Source organism: Colletes latitarsis, chromosome 9 (genome assembly GCF_051014445.1).
Source record: "Colletes latitarsis isolate SP2378_abdomen chromosome 9, iyColLati1, whole genome shotgun sequence".
Lineage (NCBI taxonomy): Eukaryota > Metazoa > Arthropoda > Insecta > Hymenoptera > Colletidae > Colletes > Colletes latitarsis.
In genome coordinates this window covers 26,773,933-26,796,613 of record NC_135142.1, presented here as the reverse complement: position 1 = coordinate 26,796,613, position 22,681 = coordinate 26,773,933, and the positions used below count along the sequence as shown (strand labels likewise).

General features: G+C 41.5%; 2 protein-coding genes across 4 annotated transcripts in view; one reads left to right on the top strand and one right to left on the bottom strand.

The window, feature by feature from the left end:
- The first annotated feature begins 142 nt into the window (after positions 1-142).
- Bark (C-type lectin domain-containing protein bark beetle) lies at positions 143-17,690 on the top strand. The gene is made up of 27 exons (XM_076772282.1): positions 143-1,652; positions 5,249-5,418; positions 5,508-5,701; positions 5,782-5,956; positions 6,029-6,198; positions 6,281-6,519; positions 6,651-6,900; positions 6,973-7,358; positions 7,534-8,186; positions 8,281-8,734; positions 8,794-9,184; positions 9,248-9,675; positions 9,881-10,126; positions 10,190-11,130; positions 11,219-11,685; positions 11,782-11,978; positions 12,056-12,454; positions 12,527-12,804; positions 12,876-13,129; positions 13,203-13,414; positions 13,506-13,630; positions 13,710-13,940; positions 14,015-14,140; positions 14,220-14,478; positions 14,548-14,749; positions 14,829-15,076; positions 15,151-17,690. The coding sequence occupies exons 1-27, from the start codon at positions 1,332-1,334 to the stop codon at positions 15,937-15,939; spliced, it is 8,805 nt and encodes a 2,934-aa protein (XP_076628397.1). The 5' UTR covers positions 143-1,331; the 3' UTR covers positions 15,940-17,690.
- Positions 17,691-17,800: 110 nt separating this feature from the next.
- The window catches only part of LOC143345305 (RNA-binding protein fusilli-like), a 31,144-nt gene continuing 26,263 nt past the window's right edge, over positions 17,801-22,681 (bottom strand). For all 3 annotated transcript variants that reach the window (XM_076772289.1, XM_076772291.1, XM_076772290.1), the window contains exon 12: positions 17,801-22,545. In XM_076772289.1, coding sequence (XP_076628404.1) covers positions 22,366-22,545 — 180 coding nt within the window. In that variant the 3' untranslated portion in view covers positions 17,801-22,365. The remainder of the gene's footprint in view (positions 22,546-22,681) is intronic.

The following is a 22,681-nucleotide window of genomic DNA, read 5'->3' as shown; positions in this document are numbered from 1 at the left end:
AAGCGTCAGCGACGTAGACAGGTTTCTCAGGTTGGACTCACCTGTTTCACAACCTGCGTGACGTACGGCGTACCATGTCACGTGACGTGCTTTACCTTTCGGCGTTTAGTAGGTGGTAGTAGTAACAATACGAGTACTCTATGGTAGCTACGGTAGTGGGTTTGCGGGACGACGCGAGGGAAGGCGCGTCCACGGAAAAGACGACAAGAAATACAGAGTCGAAGTAGTAAAACCGCGCCCAACGTGACGCCAGGTGGCCATCGTGCCGCGACGTAGCCGCGTCCAGTGATCTACGTTTATTTTATCCGTTACGGATTCACCGTAGATCGCGACCATCGGCGCGTTCCGTCGAGGTACCGATGAACATTTGCAAACCAACGTGAACGTTCTCTGTTGGACTATTCGCGGAACGCCAAGTGCTCCCCTGTAAATCATTACACGGCCGCGACGGAGATTTCCTACTGGCGCGGACGAACGCGTAAAAATGATCGGCGTCTCTTCGATCGTTGCTGGTAAAGGGTTTCGTGACGGGAGAATAACGGCAGCAGCGGGACCGAGTCGCCACAGTCGAGCTGCGATCTCTCGCGCGTGAAAGAGTACGCCGAGAGGAAAGGTTAACGCTCGAATTTAAAATACGGTGCGCCTCCGCGATCGCGTAGTGGTTCCCCCCGGTGTCATCGCATGAAATGGTGATCCCGATCCCGACATATAGATCACTGGTCACCGGGCAATCGGATAAAACGATCGGGAGATTTCGTCACGTCGCGATACGCGATCGTAACTATAGATCCTTGAACGACTGGAAAAAAATGTTGCTCGTTCGAACGTGGGCGACTTCGACGAACCGTCGCGGTTTCGTTGCCGTGGATTTACGCTCGTACGGAAACTAGGCATGTCGCGTATGCGACCAGAACGACATCGACAGTAATCGTTAACTCGTTAACGGTAACGATACGTTCGGTGAAAGTATTACGAACGCGCAACAGATCGAATCATCGTGTGACGCATCCGTGTATCGCGATAAAGGAAAAAGATTTTACAGATGGGTACGTACGTACATACGCGCGCGTATAAACTGTGAGCGTAGCTTTTATCTGTAAATAAATATCGTTATCGTTTTAAAAAGAATCCGACGCGCGGTGATCTATCTAAATGTTACAACAAGTGTCATCGAAGTGTACGAGGCCTCTGAGCGAGACGAGCGAGTCGCGAAGGGTCGTAAAACCATTGTTTGTTCGACAATTAGCGATGCACGATTCGCACGGGATTCTGTTCCCAAGTGTTCTCTGCGTTCGGTATTAGTTCTATTCAGGTTTAAAAAGTTTCGCAAAATGCGCGTCGCGTGTCTGTTTGTGACGATTCTGGCCGTTGTTCGTGGACAGTCGGACGAAGGGTACGATCAGTCGTCCATTTATTATACCGAGCCGACTTTCGTTAATGCAACTAACGGCAATGCCAACGGCGTCTACACCGAACTACCCGGCGGCCACATCGTCAGGGGGCAACGGCTGTTGGAAAGATCGAAAAGCCCGTACCTGCTCCGAGAAGATCTGTTCGTGGATCGCGAGTGCGAACTGGTGATAGAACCAGGAGTGGAGATCCGATTTGGTCCCATGATCGGCATCACTGTTCGTGGTATCGTAACTGCAAAGGTAAATAACTTTAGAAAACGAACGTACGAACAATTTAAATAAGCAAATACGATGGGTAGATCAGTGTACCAGTGGTTTGTGCCGTGTCGTTCTATCCATCAAATTAATTATTATCTAGGGATGGCAATATTTTATTATAAACATCAACCAGCGCTCTCAAAACGATACAGATAGACGATGAGTCAAACGATCTGTTCGACCGTTGATTTTACAAACTCTTTTCTTGCACTTTTTTTGAATGCTATTATGTTTCAGGACTTTATGAGCGATACCCCAATTCTTGGCGTTATATTTTTACCTAGTTGATTGACGTTTTTAATTTTGGCGTTCGCGCTGTCCGAATACACGAGCAATTCAGCAAGAATTTAAAACAGATGCTGTAAACATGAATCACTACGACGTAGACGCGTTCCATGAGCTATCACGAATAATATACAGGGTGTTCGGCCTTGGGAAAAAGTTTAATGGGAGATTCTAGAGGCCAAAATAAGACGAAAATTGAGAATATCAATTTCTTGACTGAGGCTTCATTAAAAAGTTATTAAAAAATTTAATTAAAAAATTTCAAATTGTTCTGAAAAAATTATTTTTGGGTGCGAGGGTCAATTACAATCATTTTTGGTGAATACACATACCCCTGAAATCCTACCCAGTTTCGAGAAAAAAATTCGAGAAGGTGTGAAATTTTTCGACAAAATTAAAAAATTTCAAATTGTTCTGAAAAAATTATTTTAGGTTGCGGGGGTCAATTGCAATAATTTTTAGTGAATTGACCTACCCTCGAAATCCTACCCACTTTCTAGAAAAAAATTCAGTACGACCGGAACTTTAGACGTTAATAACTTTTTATCAAAGCCTCCATCAACAAATTATTATTCTTGATTTTCGTGTTATTTTGGCCTCTAGAATCTCCTATTAAAGTTTTTCCCAGTATGTATTATTTTCATTTTGAGACTAATAAACGGAAGTGGTAAAAGTTGCCCCATGTTACTCTATCTGTCCTATGCAAGAGGAGTACAAAATATCGAGTAGCAAGTTTTTAATACCGAGAGCTCCATATTGAATATCGATACTGACGAGGAAAGATCGCACCTGTGGGGTCATCGATTTTACTCAAAACATTCTGCCAACAATACCTAGAAATTTACCTCCCCGGATATGCGACACAGCACGTATTTCGCTTCCAAATGCATATTTCTGCGCGTACGTGTACGTTAATTACAATTGTAGTCGTGTTCGGGCAAACACGAGCTCATGTGCGTGTGTATGCTAACGTTGAATGAACATGACTCATCTAGATGTACGATTGTGCACGTGTTACTACGAATACGCCAGAAACGACTGCCGGTAATAATTCAAGTTCGTAGAAAATTTTATGATTCGGTTACCAACGAAATTTCGCCATTTTTTTACGCGATGGTTTTCTTCGCGAATATAAACGTTTTAGTATTAAGACTGGTCGACCGTATCGTTCCCTGGAATCGATATCACCATGGCACTGATAAGCAATAAAAATGTACACGTATTGGGATTCCCAATACCATGAACCTGAATCACAGAAAGGTGTGATTATGGATATCATTAGATCAGAGATTCGTACAGTGAATGAATTCCAAGGAAAGGCAAACATTTTGTTTTTCTCGCACACTAGCACGCTAATTCTCGCTTTCTACACAGTGCATTGTCCTGGCACGTGAAATATCATCCGGACAGAATGTATTCTCGCGGTAACATTATACATTGCCTTTAAAACTGTCTTTCCGGTACAATCGTAATCGCCGTGACTCTCGAGTACACTCAGCTTGTTTCGTCTCTCGTTACGCGCTACTTATTGTTAGCCTGCCACGCTTTTTAATGCAAGGAAAAACGGAGGTTCGATGTCCTTTGGAAAATAATTTCGCGATACCGCTGATAACTGGAATAATTACTAGCTTTGCAAAATCTGAAGTTGAAACTTCACGAGGTCTCGAGGTTCGTAGATTTCATTCCATTTCGCGAAAAAAGAAAAGAAACGTTAAACGATGACCGTAAAGGCAGGTATTGCAGGTATAGCAGGTACAAAGAGTTTCGGACCCTGCGTCTGTAAAGGACATTGAATGACCGGAAATTCCAGAAACACGCAAGCTGAGCTGATTGTTACTTTATTCGCATCACGTAGCTGCAACGTACGATTGTAATGCCTGCCATGATATATGTACACGCGCTGATGCACAGAACGGGTGTTATTAATATCTCAATACTGTACCACTAACTCATGCTTCAACCGTGATAAAACTGACGTTTTCTATTATTTCGTAAAGTCGGGTGGAGTAATTTCGATCACGGGGGCATTTACGACCACCCTTCATTGCCCTCGATATGAGAAAACAACATTCATTACATTATTCCGATAGCTTATCCAATTTTTTCGATCAATAAACATTTTATTTAAAAACTATATTAATTCCCCGTAACGCACTTGGACTTTTATTGTACAATCTACCCATCATGCATGGAATCCATCGAAGTGAACGTAGAAGAGGACGTAGAAGGTTGAGGAGATTCTAGCGAGGTGAAAGGAAAAGCAGTGGAATTATTCCAATCTGCCCTACATGTTCCACAAGATTGATAATAGGAAACCCTTTATAGTCATTACGAGCCACGTCTCTGTGTGAACGCTATGGAGCATTTGCCAGAGGTGGAATTGTTGAGAGTTGTTGTTATTGCTCGTTAAGTATGGAATCCAACAATATGAACGGGCAGAAGAGGTCTTATCGAGGTTCCAGGAAAACTAGTGGAAGTAATCTACTTAAACAAGGGATTTCTAATCGGAGCGTTTCCGTGACAGCAAAGCCGACGAAAGCCCCTGCAAAGAGGCGACTAATAGCTCGATTAAGAACGGGATGCGAAGAGCGTGCACAGTGTAAAAGGCACGAACGAGTGAATCAGCTCTGTGCTCACCGCCTCCGCCACACGGTGCGTCAGGTCACGGATCAAACGGCGGTTCTTGGCCTGAACTGTTAACCTTCGACCTCGCTAATCCTCTTAGGCTCGGTACGAGACGAGACCTTCCTCCACCTTGTACGCGTTCACGAATTAGGATCATCGTATCATTCTTGCACGATAGACGCTCTCTGAATTTCAGAAGCTTCTCCGAGGGACGGAAACTCGAAATAAATACTGATATTGCAGTATGAAAAATGCCTCCCCCTAAGATGCGTCTCCCTTGAAACGATCCAACCGACGATAGTCGAATTCTGTCTATCGAGTCAAATCAAGACTTTATCGTAACAGCAAAAAAGAAAGAACTTTTCCGAATGTCTCCTAAACAGGATACTGGTACTTAACCGGTTAACTCTTAAATACATTCGTGCGGGCCCAGGGACGACGCGATTAAACGAGACATTCGATAAAAAAAAGTACAGAGAAATACTTTCGATCAATCTGTTTAACACTGTGTAATAGCGCAAAGTAGAATAGTTTAAAATAAATTGAGACTTTTTAAAATAGCGAATTTCGTGTATCGAATATCAAGGACCGAGTATCAAGTGTCCGACAAATTGTTTGAAAGACCTAACGACGTCGGTTCAATTACTACTGGCATTTCCTGCTTTCAGGGGGAACCACACGCGCCAATCCTATTAACAGCAGCAGAGGCTAACAATCAGGTCCACCCTGTTGAATCGCCGCTTTCGATACGATTGGTCGACGGGCCAACGCCGTACGAAGGTCGTTTAGAGCTTTTCCATCGAAACGAATGGCGAGCCGTATGCACGAATTCGCGAAAGTAGGTATTCGCTTGTAGAACGATCATTAAGCCAGAGATAAATTATCAAGTTTATTACCGTGCTTCTAATACATTGACACCGTGTACAGTTGGACTCGAGCTGATTTAGAGACAGCGTGCAGACAGCTTGGTTTTCAAGGAGGGAGATGGTGGTCGTGGATGGATAGACAATGGCCTACAAAACCGCGACTTTTGTACGAGCAACCAGGCTGCAGAGGCACCGAGTCATCTTTAACGAACTGCGAGAGGTGGTCCGACAGACAGCTTGGCGGTGGCGTTTGTGGTAAAGTTTTATTAATTCTTAAAGAAATGCGCTTTGGGTAATCACAGACAAAACAAGAAATCGACTTCACGTGATTTTAGATTATCATCCCGATCTCGGTGTCGCGTGTTTACCTCGTCACGACGGAGCAACGAAGGCAATTAAACATTGGAGAGGTATTCGTTTCGAAGAAGCTTTATACGACCGACCATTGATACAAGAAAATACTCTCTATGTACGAAAATCGAAGTCTATACTACAGAACGTAGTGATAGAGTAAGCACTAAAAATATTTATAATTGACGTATGTAAAATAGAGTTTAAAAAATATAAATATCTCTTTAAAAGGCACGCAGGAACGGGTCGAGAATATAATGTCACATCCGCGATCGACGTGGAAGGCGTTCCACCACAAATGGAATCGATTTCGGTCCTCCATGCCGCCTTTACGGGCATTAATGTCACCATCCCGAACGCTCCTGTTATAATAAATAATTGTACCATTCAAAACAACAGAGGTAATCCCTCTGTGGCAATATTCTATCGATGTAAGACTACATTTTTTTTATAGATACAATCTGTACAATTATTCATTTTCAGGATACGGTATCTACGTGAACAGTTCGTCCGGAATGGCGCACGTTAATGAGTGTTCCATATTGGATAATGGAGCGGATGGAATCAAGTATGTTCACTTCGACGAACGGCCCGATGATAAATTAGATCGTACAGAAGTCTTCGATTTATGCACATTTCCAACGACTACTAGTCAAACCTTTCCCCTTATTATATCCATGCAGCAGAGCAAATACGCACCCAACATGAAACGCTGCCCGCAAGTAAATAATCTTATCTATACATAAATAAATCTGTAAGGGCGGGTATTCTCGTAGCTTTACATTCTGCCCAACTGTGATCTTGTCACGTTCGATCGAAGCACAGTCAAGATATTGGAACGTGGATGTTTCAGCACATCTTTACAAGGCCAGGACACGTGTTGACGATGCATTTTTTACAAATGAAGACCGATAGAAACGATAGTGCGATGATAGAAGTGTACGACGGTATTAGCGTGATGGAAAAGTTATTAGCCAGAGTGCGAATTAAAAATGGCACGTTGCCTCAGAGCGTCACGACGACCCGTCAGAATTTGTACGTGAAATTCATCGCTGAACCGCGTACCAATACAATCGTTTTCGTACGATTGCTTTCGGGCTATAGTAAGTCTTCGAGGATCTCAATAACATGTGTGTCTTTATATTATAAAAATTGACTGTATTGGTACGTTCCAGAGAAAACGTACGATCTTAACGTGACTGGTAGCATCATTGCTGGCAATAATGGAAGAGGAATCGCGGTGGAGAAATTACGATCGGCTCTGCACGTTCAAGAGACTTCTGTGTCTAGCAACACACACGTGGCTGGCGTGCATGTATTAGGCGGTGCTGCCGACGTAAATATAACTGGCAGCCGTATATCTTTCAACACGGGCGACGGCGTTAATATCACCCACACGGGAGGGAACCGTAATGTGTCTCGTACGAGCATTTCCTCCAATCAGGGTTACGGATTTGCGGTGTGGCTGAACGACAGTTCCGCTACCGAATACGTGTACTTCAATCAGGCCACTGTGATCGAGTATTCGCAAATATTCCGGAACAAGGATATTAGTATTCTTGTGAGTACATTATTGTACATCTTGGCTATTACTAAAATATGCAACTCCTCTCTTTGAATTGAATTCTATTTCTTCGTTGTTCAATGCCGTTTGATTTTGCCTTTTCTCAGTTGCTTGGAACACCTTGTATTTTTAACAGTGTATAATGCACTCCTAATGTCCATTCCGTCTACAGGTTGGCAATGCAACCGGCAACTCCTACGTGAACGTGTCGGGTAATTGGTTCAATAGCAGTGCCGAGACGGCGATACAAGTGGAGTCCAGTTGGAGGCAGAACGGAGGGTTGTTAAGGCTCCAAATTGGCCACAATTCTTTCGTGCAAAACGCCAAGTTTGGAATTAAACTGAGCCCCGCCCTCAACATGGAAGCGGTCATCGAGCACAATAATTTCAGAGAACAATCGAGCGGTTGCATATTAATAAAAAATCCGCTCTACGAAGAGTTTAGCGTCCTTCCTGTGGATATTATCGTTCGACACAACGAATTATACAGCAATCGCGGCGCATTTGTGGTCAGCATTGGCCTCTCGCCGTACAGCGACGTACAGAAATTACTGTTCACGAGAAATTTCTTGCGCGACAATCGTGCCCGTGAGCTATTCGACGATGGGAACTCAATGAGATCCAGATTGATACCGCGTTCCAGAGTAGCGGCCGTCGTCGTCGTTTCGTCGAGCAACGTGGAAGTATTTCGGAATATTCTGCACAATCCTGAGTCACGATACGAGATCGGCTCTCATCTAGAGGACCAGAGTAAAATTATTAATTGTACTTACAATTGGCTTGGATTCGCGGAAGAGAACAAAATATATGAACGACTGTTCCACAGGTGTGTTGCGTAATTCCACGTTCTTAGTATGTAAGTCGATGGAAGAGCATGACTGCATTCTGGAATAGATCGTTAACGTCTTGTTAAATTTCAGAAAGGACAGATACAATCTGGCTAAAATCGAGTATTTGCCTTACCTGCTGCACAGCAGCAATCCAGGGGCCAACACGATCATTTCGAATCCGACGTTCGTGCCGCAATTCGTTACACCCGGTACAAACTTAGTCGGCGGCGAAGTCGATGGCCTCGAAACATTGAAGGCGGGAGAATATATCGTCGAACGCGATATCAATGTACGACCAAGCGGTAAACTGATTCTCCACCCTGGAGTCACGTTGCGTTTCCCGCTGGCTGTAGGGATGATGGTTGCTGGCAGACTGGACGCCCGTGGCAAACGACCGAGCGACATTTTGTTCACCTTAAAAGAGGAAATCGTTATGGACAGCAACAACGACACACTGACGAACGAAGGACTTAGCCAAATGAACGAAATGGAGCCGTCTGTACGACTTCTCGGAGGGAAAACGAATCTCGAAGGAAGACTACAGGTATTAGCTAAGGAAACACTGATCATTCACGATAACCAGACGATATCTGTTTTCGATAGGTAAAAGTTGGTGAAAAATGGGGAACTGTTTGTAATTATGGTTGGACGATCCGCGACGCGGCCCTCGTTTGTCACCAATTAGGTCTCACTTTGGATCCTGACAATTGGCTCATGGAACGTTCACAGATTCCAAACGCGGGTATCAACGAAGACATTATTCTTAGTAATGTTAGGTGCACCGAGGACGATAACGACATATCGAGGTGTCGAGCAGAAACGGAACAAAGTTTTGAAAATTCTTGTACTCATGACAACGATGTGGGTGTTAGGTGTTCGGAGGCTGCTTGGGCTGGCCTTCGATTGGGACCATTGGCTCAGAGAAGCGATCTCCAATATGTGACCATCGAAAAGGCAGGATTGCTCGATTATATCACGAATTCGTTCAAGCCAGGTAACTTCTGTAATAACAAAATCATTACTTCGTTAGAAAAATACTTAAATCTTTGCATTACAGCATTGCAAATCGATTTCTCGCGACACTCGTTGGACAGTGTCAGAGTTATTGATAATCTACAAGATGGTTTAGGAGTTCTGTACTCGGATATATATTCTGCGGACGCAGTGAACACTGTTAGAAACAGCGACTTTTCGCACAACGGTGGCAGTGGTATCAGTTTCAAACAATTGGGAATGAAAATCGACAATTCCAGAATTGAGAATAACAAAGTTGCTGGAATCAGGCACAATCCCGCTCTATCTGCTGTCCAGCAAAGAGAATTCGCGGGCTGGTTTTTGCGAGTACCAGATGCAATTGAATCTTCATACGATCCAATAATCATAACCCACAACACGCAAGACATCGTACTCGCCAATGAAGAAACCAAGTACTTGGTAACTGTTAAAATGAACAGTGATCCAATTCGACAACGTATCTACATTAGAGTAAGTGACATTGTTAATCTTTCGATTACTATAACTCCAAGAAAACAGTCTCCAAGGAAATTCAACTTAGGCACGTAAAAATAGAAGGTTCAACTTTTATTATAGCTTCTTTTCTTAGAATTATAATAATTCAAAGATTAATAACGCAGTGTAGTTACTTGTTTTGTACGAACGATTAATTAAGTGATCTTTGTGAATCTCACAGTGCAGACCGGGATACGTAATCGGTATACAGCTTCTCAATCCTATCGAGAATCGTAGTACAGAACAGATCATCCTGCACGATTCGCAATACGGCGATTCCAGTCGAGATGTTTGGCACGTGAAACGCGATTTATCGGTATTCCCCGTGACGTCTAGTTCGTTCGCTGTGGTTTTGGAATATGAAAGTGGTACGAACGCGCTCGGTGGTGCTGTTATGGTTATTACAGCTCTGCAGGCCCCGATACAGGTACATACAGAAATATTAAACGCTTGCGCTATGGTGAACCTAATACCTAAACTACGTTTACAGGATGTACGAAACAAAATCGTAAGAGGACCCATTCCAACCTTGCTGGTTACAGAGTCTAAAATTAAGAACAATCGAAGGGGCATACTGGCGTCGTACTACAATAGATATTTAGACGAAATCGGTGATCATTTTCTACGAAAAGCCAACGAGACTATGCAATTGATCAGCTGCGAGGTGTCGCACAATCAGGAAGAAGCAATTTACGTATATTCGCCGCACTGGAATATCTTTCAAACAAACATGTCTGAAATCTCAATCCATATCAACAACAGCCTAATCACGGATAATGGTAAAGGCGTATATCAATTCAGTCGCGACGCCAGACAATCCAATAATCTGTTTCACTGGATAATGCAAGATAGTACCATAGAAAGGAATCGTAAGGGCGGCTTCGAGGTATTATTGCCCGAGGTGTGGCAGTACAATGAAAACTTCACGCACACGCTGTACTTCGGCAACAATACTTGGCGAAACAACGAGCAATTCGGTTTCGTGGTGGACGGTCATTACGCTACCTTGAACATTTCTCACAATCGGTTCGAAGGGAACCGTTGCAAAACCGGCCTGATCTCTGTTCGCGGAATGGAAAAGAGAATGAGAATCGACAATAACCGTATCTCGAGCAACACCGGTGTCTACATGGTGGAGTTCAAAGCAGACAGTCAGTCGGAAATTCTGGGCGACGTCGATGCTCGTTTTTACTACAACGAGATCAAACGAAACAGTTACGATCTGGTTCGCATGGGACCCCGTCGCACGGACGACAGTCCAAGTTACGTGGTTGGCTTCCACGGTATTCAAAAGGTACGGATAAACAGGAATTTGTTCGGCGAAAATTCTTTGGACTACGAATTGTTAGCTGGTATCAGAACTGCCAAGATCAACAACGAAGTCGACGTGACCGAAAACTGGTGGGGAACTCCCGACGACATCGACATTAGGTAAACCCCATGAAAAATATTTAATTTCCCACGAATCAAGGTTTAAGTTTCCAAAATCATTATCTTGTTCTTGGGATTCTATTTTCAGACGAAAGATATTCGATTTCGACGACTGGAACGATCACGCGGTGGCACGTTATCGTCCTTTCTTAACGAACGATGCCCTCGATTCCTCTATTTCCGCATCTTGGCAGATCGCAAGAGAGATAGACTTGGACAATTTGGGCGGACGTATCGTGGAAAATTTATCCATACAAGCCAGGGATAAACCTTACGTCGTACGATCGGATATCACCGTTATGCCGGAAGCTACGTTGCACATTTATCCGGACGTCGTCATGGAGTTCGCCCCCAACGTCGGTATCCTTGTCCTTGGCACTCTGAAAGCCGTAGGTGCACCCGGTCACGAGATTATAATGAAGTCGATGGAACGTAGCAACGCGAATGAGGCAATGATCGTGAAACCCACTAGAACCTCTGGAAACGTCGTCTCAGTATCTGAGGAAACGATTCGTCTTTGCAAAGACGGTCGTTGTTCATCCTTGTACAACGAAGGTACTGTTTTTGGTTCAGATTAATAATAGAGATGCTAGTCTTTTGACGATACAAGTTTCTTTTTTTTGGTACAACAACTTCACTGCATCGTTACAGGATTTCTGGAATTCTTCAATAAAACAACCTTGCAATGGATACCGCTGTGCGATACTAGATTCACCGAAAGGAACGCACAAGTGGCCTGTCGACAATTAGGTCACGACACCCTTAATGTCTACGTATCGTACGATCGTAGATACGAATTGCATCCCGGTTCTCTGATACGCGTTTGGTCTTGGCCTGAACCACTACAGGTATTGCAACGAGTTATACAAAACTTTCCCGAACGATGTTAAAGAAATCGGTGCCTGTACATAATGAATCGTTTCAGTGCATTGGAAAGGAAGAGAAATTAGAAGACTGTCAGATTAGATTGAACGGTCAACTGTTCGGGCATCGACACGAGTGCTCGTGGGACAACCAATTCGTCTTCATCAGTTGCGGGAAAAGAAATTTGGACGACGCGTACGATTACTGGGGTGGAATACGTATCGCAAACAGCGAGTTTGAGCATCATTTGTACGAGCATCGGATTCACGACGTTGTTACTCACGAGACAGTGAGACGCGTCGAATCGGTTCTGAAACATATCAACATTACTGGTGCTGGGATTCTGCATTTCGAGAAATCGGCTGCAGTGCAAACAATTATGAAATCTCCGGCGATAATGCAAGTTAACGTAACGCGCAGCGCCTATCATGGTTTCAATGTTATATCACCGACTCATACGGTTAGTATCGAAGTAGGTTCACCCTACAAAAATTCTATCTCTTGTTTACTAATTCATTCGTTGATTCGATAGGTTGAATTGTTATTCAATGTTGTCGATAACGTGCTTGGAAACGGTGTGAATATACTCTCGATAACGGGGGAAGGACGCGAAGCCGACGAAAGTTCATTTACTCCAATTAAAGATCTTAATATTCCTTATCACCTGTTCAGTATGATTGATATATGCGATACTACTAAAGAGATCACGCTCGAAGAACGAGTGATAGTTTATTTCAAGTACGACAATTACCCTGTAAACTGCGTTAAAATTTTCCGTAGCGCTTACAGGGCCAAACCCTTTGGATTCAGGTTTGTATTTTCTACAAATAAAAGGAGAACCGTTTCTCCGTGATCGTTGAGGCTAATTATATATTTTTTAGGCTCTTGCAGTTTAATCTTTTCAATTCTACCGGGAAGCCTGGCCGTGTTGACAGTATAACATTATACGATGGAGATATTTATAACGTAACTGCCAAGAGTATAGGTCATCTTGAAGCTAATAGCCCCGATGAAAAGAAACTATTCAAAACCCAAGGACCCAGTCTCAGTATAAGACTGTTTGCTAACGGTGCAAGCAACGTACACGGATTTATCGCGGAAGTAGTTACCCTGCCGATCTCTGCCATTGGATTTAGTAAGTCGAATTATCGAAAACTCACAATTTAGATAGTCGATCTGTTCGTTTATGTCTCGGTTTTCCTCTTCAGATCGCGATGTACAACATAACGTTTCTTATTCCATAATATCGAATTGCCGCGAGGGAGCGATAAAATATGCTAGCGCCGGCGAAGTAAACGCAATAATGACTCTCGAACGCAATCAGTTCACAAACAATTGCGAAAAGCTCTATGGTAATTTTTCAACTTGCAAATCTGCGCTATGGTTGGACGTTCAAAATACTCAATCTTTATACTTTAGAGTAAGTAAGAAATGAAGTTGATTTGAAGATTAGAAGATATTCTCTAATTACCGGCGAAAACTTCATAATTATGTTATCCTTGATATTTCAGAACAATTTAGTTCAAAAGAATCAAGGTGGACTTTCCATTCGCGCCGATTCTAGAGGTTCAGCGACTTCTTTGAAAGGATGGATTCACAATAATCTTTTTGCAGAGAACTTTAACAGACCCGCACTGTACGCGTAATACAATATCGTATTCAATTTTGTTCTTCGAAGCTAACTTAAAAATTGAATTACTCGCCTTCTTTTACAGATACGTAGAGGGTCGTCAAAGCAGTCCATACCAGGAAGTTACTATATTTAGAAACTACTTTACGAAGAACAACGCTCCTTACGACAATAATATTATTTTGAAACAAGTAGTTAGCAACATGACGCTCAATTATTTACATGGCAATCTTGGTGCACATCTGTTAGAAATTTCGGGATTCGAAAGGGTTCGTTTGCCCATCTACCAAAGCACATCCCACAATGGTTTTTACAAGTACGTATTCTTCAATTTAAATACTTTAGTGTAAATATTGCATCCATTTATTTTACGACGAAAAAATGTTTCAGAAACTATGCAGTAAACCGTGATGGTCGTAGCACAATAGTAGCTGGAACCCCTGGTCAACAATACGTCGACAATGTCTTTTTCAACCCAGATAATGATTATGAAATGCTCACAACGAATAGATCACAGTTAGTACACCGATCTGTATATTCTTTAGTACTGTCAGTTAGAAGAATTATGATAAAACAATATATTTTAATTGTACAGGCAATTGGAAATGTGGAGGTCTCACGTGGATGCAAGGCACAATTGGTGGGGGTACAACGAAACGTTAGCGGTTGCAGGTAGAATAAGGGATAGAGGAGATTCTCCAGAATTGCTGCAGGTCGATTATCAACCTTTTCACATGAGCAATTTGTCCGTCCTGAATGGAAAATGTCCACCAGCGTGGGATCTTGTGGGCGACACGTGTTACATATACATTGGTGCTCCAATGGATTTCTATAGCGCTCGCGATTTTTGCAGGGTGAGATATCAATTAACAATCCACCATTAACAAATATCATTACATGATATCTATTTTCATGCCTTCTAGTCGGTAAATGCATCGATGCCATTTATTATGGGCGATTATTTGGAGCTATGGCAATTTATACGAAAACAACAGGAACGTTACGATTATTCCGATCGTGCTTGGATACAGCAACTGGATCGCGTGGATCAATGTACAACCTTCACGTATCAAACGATAGAGATCGATCACTGTGCTCAACGAAGTCCTTTTGTTTGCGAAATTGGTACGTTTCCCGATTTTTGTAATTATTATAAAATAGTGTATCAAAAGGATACAACGAGATAGACACTTTATCGTTGCAGATCCTAGAGTGAATATCGATCCTTTATCGTGGAGAAAAGATATCGTTGCCGTGGCTGTGCTAGGAGCAGCAGGCATAGCACTCGCTTTACTAACAGCTGCGATTGCACTGTGGGTGTCTAAATCGAAGAGGCGAAATTTAGAAAGGCTGGAAAGGCGAAATTCTATCAGGCAATCCCTACATTCGTTGCGATCGGTTGGCTCTACTTCCGGATTCACAGAACTCGCTTATCGACGTAAACCTATTACGGTGATGATTGCTTCTACAATAAATAAGTTGACATAGCAAAATGCAATATCTATTATCGCAAACTCTGTTTTCAGACGAAACATTCCACGGACACGCTGAATTCTAAATCCTTGGACTATAGGAGAATGTTGAACGGCGGAAGCATAGATTCGATGGACAAGTCTCAGTTGAATTCGTCGATGGAAGACAATCAAAGCTACGACGTGTACGAAGCACACAATCCACGGTACTCGCCAAGTACCAGCGACTTCAAGAGCACTGCCCAAAAATACGGAGCCACTCCAAGCGGAGACAATCCGGTTTTCGACCTAACTTATCGCAACGAAGGCTTTCGAAATCACTCTACGTTCGCTTCGAGAACTACTAACGATTGGCCTCTATCTAATACCGAGACGACCACAGACGAGACTCCTGCTGTGGACGCCACCCACGAAAGCTCGTACCTTAATAACACGTCCACGCTTCCATTGCATTCCAGTCTCGCTTTGACCGATTCGATCAGCGAATTGAAACGCGACATCGACACATCGGCCTCCTACAGCCCTATGGATTACGATGTGAGGCGTAGCTACGATAATGCTACGTTACCGAGTCAAACGTCCGAACCTGTACCCGAATACGCTCCAGATTTCAATCCCCCGATACCACCGCATCCCTATCATCATTTCGACGAGGGTAGACCCAGAAGCGAAGCACTTCTAGAAACGAATCTCGACAACGGCGAAGAGAAACCTTTACGTTCAAAGAGCGAGGCGTTACTGGAGACCAATCTGGACGTGTTTCTACCAAACGAGCCTACAGAATTGACGCAACTCTCGGCTGGAGCCAGAAGTAAAAGCCAACCATTGGAAACGGCGATGTAAACTACCGATCGGAAGTTACTATGAAGCTATTTGCAGGTGTACGTGCCTAGAGACTGTAACTCTGAACGCGATCTTAAAAGCAAACCCACCGAACTTAACGTTTAAGACAATGGAGCCTAAGGGGGACGAGTGCAACGAAACGCTGTCGGTTATTTTAAAGAAACGTTCGTCGATCTATGTTCTTCCCGATACGACTTACAAGGGATGATCCTGAACCCGGAAATTCATAAATTCACACGCTCTATATATCCCTAAAGTTTCAAAATTTTCTGAATCTCCGGATTAGGGATCGTCCCTGGTTAGCATTGATTTAAAGGCAAGATCTCAATATTCGGTTGGCGCTGAACTTCAATGCAAGATTCTTTTTATAAACGATCCTCAAGTTGAACGGATTGTACTCGAGCACAATCGCAAGTTGTACCTAATTATGTAGCATAGTGCATTCACTGATCTATCGCGCGTAGTAGGCAAAATTATTTCTTCTAATGCATTCTGTACAGAAAATCGTATTATATCATACAACGATGCGAACGATGGTTCGCAGTTAGAGTAAGTTCAAAAGTCAGTTATGCGTTCTTGAACGGACACTTAACGCACTTTGTATAATTTATCGTTTTGGAAACTGTTTGGACACGAAATCATGAGGGAATATACGTCGATCTTATCGAGATTGATTAACAAGGTTCAAGATAAGCGGGGACTTTATACTTGTATGATTTTTATATTGATATTATTCCAGCAAAGCTATACCGAAATATCAGTATCTTTGTAATACTGAAACCGATATACTATCGAATAAATACCGGTATTATTTCGGTGTAAGTCTCTAATGATAAAAAAGAGAACACGAGAAAGAAAATTTAGCGATAGAAAAATTTAAAAAGTTGTTATAAATGCATGGTACTACACTGCCAAACCGTCGAAGAGTATGCGTTTTATACTCGCAGAGTGAGATGTACTCGCGTGTTCACGTTGTGATAGATAACTCGTCGGAGTATAAATTATATTTTAGTCTTTCTAGCGTAATCATGGTTCCGTTTGGACAGAGGAATTGTCCATTAAGGAATACTATATCTACCGCTTAAGTTTGATTCGATGCACGAATTATTTAATAGATATAGTTTTCCTTAAACTAGGTGATCTCACCAAGCGCCTTCAACACGAATTTTACATGCATTCTATTGTAATAGATTATCCGTCCGTATACATATACATATAGGTCTATTGTATGTACAAGCGACATTGCCTGTTTAGGTATGCAATACTTGTGTATTTATGTATGTATAGATATACAGATACTAAACGATATTTTTCAGTGAATCAACGTAAGACATTTCATTCATATTTTTTATACAGTTATTAAAGAATGATAGCTCAATGGGCAAGTGCGTTCTATGTGAATTTATTCTTCCAAAGAAGGATTGTACAACTCGTGGAGACACTGGTTTTTAATTTAAGCAGTCGAGCGCAAATATCTTTATATATTTATACGTTTTTACAAGTGAAAAAAGCATTTGCAAAACAAAAACAAGCGTTGCACGTTTAAAAAATATTTTTCAAATATTTTCGACGCGTTCTCAAGGCATAATATAATATAATTGTTCGATTTTAAAATATAGGTAATTTAATTTGTACAGTTTTCACGACAGAACTAATAAACGAATTGCATCAATTAGAAAGAAACGTTTTTATAATTAACCGAGTCCCGTTAATGCATTCTTTGATTCAAGGTGGCAAACGAAATGAGAATAGCGGGATCATTTATTTTCTAAGTGTTATAATTAAATAGACACTTCGACGTGTGCGTACAATATATTACACGATATAATGAAGGGGTTGACGAATAAATTACGGAAGACTATTTTAAAACAATATCGAATATATTAATATCGTTAATAACATTATTAAATATCGGGATCAGATTACTATTCGTCGTAGCCGTTTTCTTAGACCGCAGAAACGATCAATCAACAGCGATAGTTCGTCTACGTTCACAGTAGACGAAAGTTTTTTTTTTTTTTTATTATTTTTGTATTTTCGTATTTTAATAAAGCTCTCTGTGTGCTCGCAACGTTGCTCACGTACAAATAAAAAGGCTCTGCTCGTTTCGCGCCTTTTAAACGCGATATTTTTGTTTTGTTTTGTTTTTTTTTCATCTAAACATACTGCAATCTTATAAAAGTAAAATTGCAAATGTATAATATGTACAAATTTCTGTTAAGCTAACACAAATAGGAGAGTCACGCCAAGATCGAATTGCCAGATTCCCTTTAGCTATGGAATGATTTTGTTCAATTTGCAAAAATCATCCAAATATTTTGCTCCAGACTTTCATATTGAATAGTTTCTTCGTAAATTTCGACATAGAAAAAAAGTCTTAAAGAAACTATCCTGACTACCAGGAGAACATCTTTAGTTAGGAACTATCCTCGTAGGACGTGTAGTCAGGAACTACAATTATTAAATCAGAAATTCCTGGTGGAAACTATTATAATATTTATCTGTATGGGAAGAGAAAAGGAACTATGACGTAGATTGTATGGAAAAAAAAATCTAATAAAACTTGAGACACAGTAGATACTAAAAAGAAACAAAAAAAAGAAACTGGAGCAAAATTATTCGAACAGACTTTGTCACTAAGGCAATACTTTTTCTGAAAATGTATTATTTTTGATCGATTCCTTTGATGTACCACGGTACGGAAAGCTCATTCATTTGATCCCTATTACGCACGTTACAACAAAAACAGAAGGAAAATTATTGCACAAATTGTACGAGACAGCAGGTACAGCAACGAGAAACAGTACCAACGAATGTGATTTGTTCGTTGCGCTCGTTAACACGTAGCACTGTTGCGCCTATACTTTAACATACTTATTATATGTAAAAAAAAAAAAAAAAAAAACTTAAACGAACGAACTCGTCTACTTACGAGAGATAACATCAACTCGGAGCACTCGTACTTTTCGAATCGTCTCGTCACACTTCATTACACTTCATCGACAAGAATCGTTGGATAAAATATAACAAACTGCGTATCAGTAACGGTTTCTGGCGCGTACGTTCAATGAAAAAACTTCAGGTACGTTTGAATCGAGAGTTCGATAGTCGTGGTATTCGAAAATGTCTCGATAGTTATCGATCAAACCTCGTATTACCTGTCCCGCCCAGTGTAACAACCTTTCTCTCTCTCAACGTTACACTTCGAATATTATATGCAAAACTATATTCGTTTAATTGAAAGTAGAAACATACGACATTACTCCATACTTTTTAGACCGGAACGTACGCTCAACTTTTTGGCAATTATTAACAACACTCATAACATCGATTAACGATTATCGATTAATCCAAGCTCATGTCGAAACCTAGCTGTAATAATATTCATTAAGGACGTATATGTATATCTATTATTCGTATAATTTGCATATATGTATAATATGTTCGCATCGCAAGAAATATAAAGTATTTTATCGAATGTAATTCTTAATTTCTATTAATAGAACGAGCCTGGGCTCATCAAGCGCCACTCGTTCTTTACATCTAAAATTGCACCTTTTTTGTACACGAGCGCCGTTAGCAGTAACAGGAACAGCGAGAAGGAACATGATTTCCAAGTTAACGGAGAAAAATGTCCCTGACTCAAATTTTTTTATACGAAGTATCTGTAATTAATTTCTTTCCCTACCCTCTCCTCACTCGGATTCATAGATGCTAGGCGACAACTATACGATCGTACATGAACACACGCACACGTTTTATTAGCGCTTTGTACACGCATTGGAGACATTCGTACAACTACGAATATCGTTACACGATTAAAAATTAGCTACGAAAGATATGAATGTATTTTCGAGAAGGGGGAGGGAGGCTTAAAGAGAGTAAATAGCTCAATGGGGGAAAGTAAGATTGAGAAATCGTGCGTGAAAAAAAACGCTCGAGAAAAGAACCGTTTTCATAAATACGTACGAACTAATTACGTGATTGAGCGATCAGTTCATCTCTGGCGTTCACACTCTTGACCCAAAAGGTTACAACATATCTCTTATCAACTTGTACAGGGTGTATAGATAATACACGGTATAACCGAAAAGGGTGATTTCTCGTGCAAAAATAAGTTGCAAATATGGAGTAGACTTTGTTTGTACGAGATTTTGTTGTCGATCTAACTTACTGATAAAAGTTATGAGATAAAGTTTGTTTTTTTTTTTGACTCGGCATTAATTGTAATCGTTATACAAGTATATTTGAGAAAAAACTTATCGTGTATTGACGTATGAAACGTTATCTTTTTATCCCAGTTCTAATTTCAACCTATGCAAACGATTTCTTTTTTTTTTTTTTTAATTTTTGATGGTAAGTGTGTTTTTCACTGGAAAATTGTCCCTTTTTGGTTATTCCTCAAACTACTGGACAACTTTGTATGTCGCGTAACTATGTAAAAACCTTGATCAAGTGTGCATCGAGATACACACGGCGAAATCGATCGTATGCGCGAATCAACGATAAAAATTGGCCCGAAGGAATAACGTACTAACGGAAGACGTTCGTAATGTTTGCTGTTACGTGGCGTGTCCCGACGCAAAAAAAATCACGACGCATTGGCAACGCGATTTGCAACCTTCTACGACGATTCAAGCAAACCGATGAGTCGGTAGCCAGCGTCAGACGACGCTTTACAGTCGAATAATAATTACTTTAGATTGATACACAATGTATTTAAACATATAGCGAATCAACGATAATAAATGTTATCGTTCAAACAACAATGCTCGACAGGGTATATATTAAATTTCATATTAAAACTTTAAATTAAATTAAGTAAAAGTCCTACGATAAAAGCGCCATTGCGCGTTAATTCATGTCAACGACGACGATTGTTCGCGCGGTCATGTTGAGAAAGTGTCAACGTGGTCCGATTAGAGTTAGGATTATTCGAATATTTTACAAGCATTCGGAATGCTACGAATAAACTTCGAATGTTTAAGTATCCAAAAATTACCAGACAAGTAACATTTTTTCATCTCGTGTACTTATTTAGTATTCTTGCTACTCCTTTCGTTGACGAGGCTTTGCTACTATTTTCTATAAATATATTAACTTCTCTTTATCGTAACAAAAATGTATAGAATGTTAATTAAACTTAACAAGAATTAATAAAATGTCCTAAATGAATATACTCAGCGTAATTCGAATATCCGAATGCAGAAAAAATCGTCAAGTAGTCCTAGCCCTAGGTCCGACGAGTTCGATTGCGGCGCTACGTCACGATACTCGGAAAGAAACGTTGTATAATATACGTCTGTACAAAATAAAAGCTAGTCGTCGCGTGTCAGATAAACAGATTCCGAGTTTACCTCGCCATTAGTTGATCGAATAAATTATTTTCTATATTTCACCGCCAATTCTTGCGTCTTAGATGTGACAGAAACGATCAGGATGGCTAGCAGGATCTTTTAGCTGCACCCCTATCACTGCTTCACGACGGTTCAAAGATCTTAAGTGGCATTAAATATTATTTCGATGGCAATTTTGAGAAAATGATCATCTACTGGCGAGGCGATTCTACGAACCGCACGCCGCGATCGTTACTTTAGAGGTCCTACACGGAACGATCAACGTCTGCTACTTCTAAAACCTACGTATTACTGATACCAAGACAACCAGATAACTATTCAATTATCGGTTGACTCTTTGCTCCCGGAACCGGACCATGTAACGCTTTGATGCTCGGACGCAGAGCGAGAAACGTATTCACGTAATCTCATAAGTAACGCGAGTACTTTTCTCTTTTCGGAAAGAACGAAATAAGACAAATTAGGTAACAGTCGAGAAACCACGATAGAAAATAGGATATCTGTGTATCGATGGATCAACGACTGTAAATAAATTGTTCTATGTTATCCTTTATGAAAAGACAAAATGTACGCGTACTGCTTACCGAAATGACCTAATAGAGAGGGCGTAGAACTGGGACCCAGGAATAACGAGGATCAAGGAGAATAGAGAACGCGCCGCGCGTGTACTCTCTCAAGGCTACTGAAACGAACGACGAGAAAGAAACGACGTCACTGCGCTATGCTACGACGACTTGCATCTGTCTCTAGACTAGAAAGAAACGTGACACCCGGCGACACGTTTGATTTAAAAGGGAAGCTTTATTCGAAGATGAGGATCGTGAAATCGTGTCGCGGTGGATATCCCCGCTCGAGGCCTCGTTAATGGCCGCGATGCACTCTGATCGGTACGAAGGTGTCGAGACAACGTCTCCCGATCGTACGAGCAAAGAGCAGGAAAGACGTAACGTTAAGTTTCTGTCGTGCGAGGTTAAAGTTTACGGGCGCTTGACTCGACTCCGTCAAATATCAACAGCGAGGCAAGCGCTTAGAAAGCGGATCGCCGTACGAGTTTTCACGGGCATGATCATCAAACCATGAAAACCTCGACGAACGGACTGCATTCCGCTTGCGGAGGTGCAGAAACAGGTACACGTTTCTCCAGTTCCATTCGCGGAAGGAAAGTGTCGATACGTGATTCTGCCGTTGGTGTGTTAGCCGTGGGCACTGTCGCCCCCGGTGCGAGTTGCAGACACTCTGCCGGGGTTAACTGCAAACGAAATTATATTCCAATTATCGGATCTTGTTAACGACAAAGTACCTAAATGTGCATGCATGTAATAAATCAGAACATTATTCGAACGCCTGCTGTACCAGCACGAAGATTGAGAATCTTCCTTGACGAG

Excerpts from the sequence above, each read along its gene's own strand:
- Bark (XM_076772282.1), top strand. The coding sequence starts at position 1,332 with ATGCGCGTCGCGTGTCTGTTTGTGACGATTCTGGCCGTTGTTCGTGGA. Across the intron at positions 11,131-11,218 it reads CCCGACGACATCGACATTAG|ACGAAAGATATTCGATTTCG; the intron begins GTAAACCCCATG and ends TTCTATTTTCAG. Across the intron at positions 13,415-13,505 it reads CTCAATCTTTATACTTTAGA|AACAATTTAGTTCAAAAGAA; the intron begins GTAAGTAAGAAA and ends TTGATATTTCAG.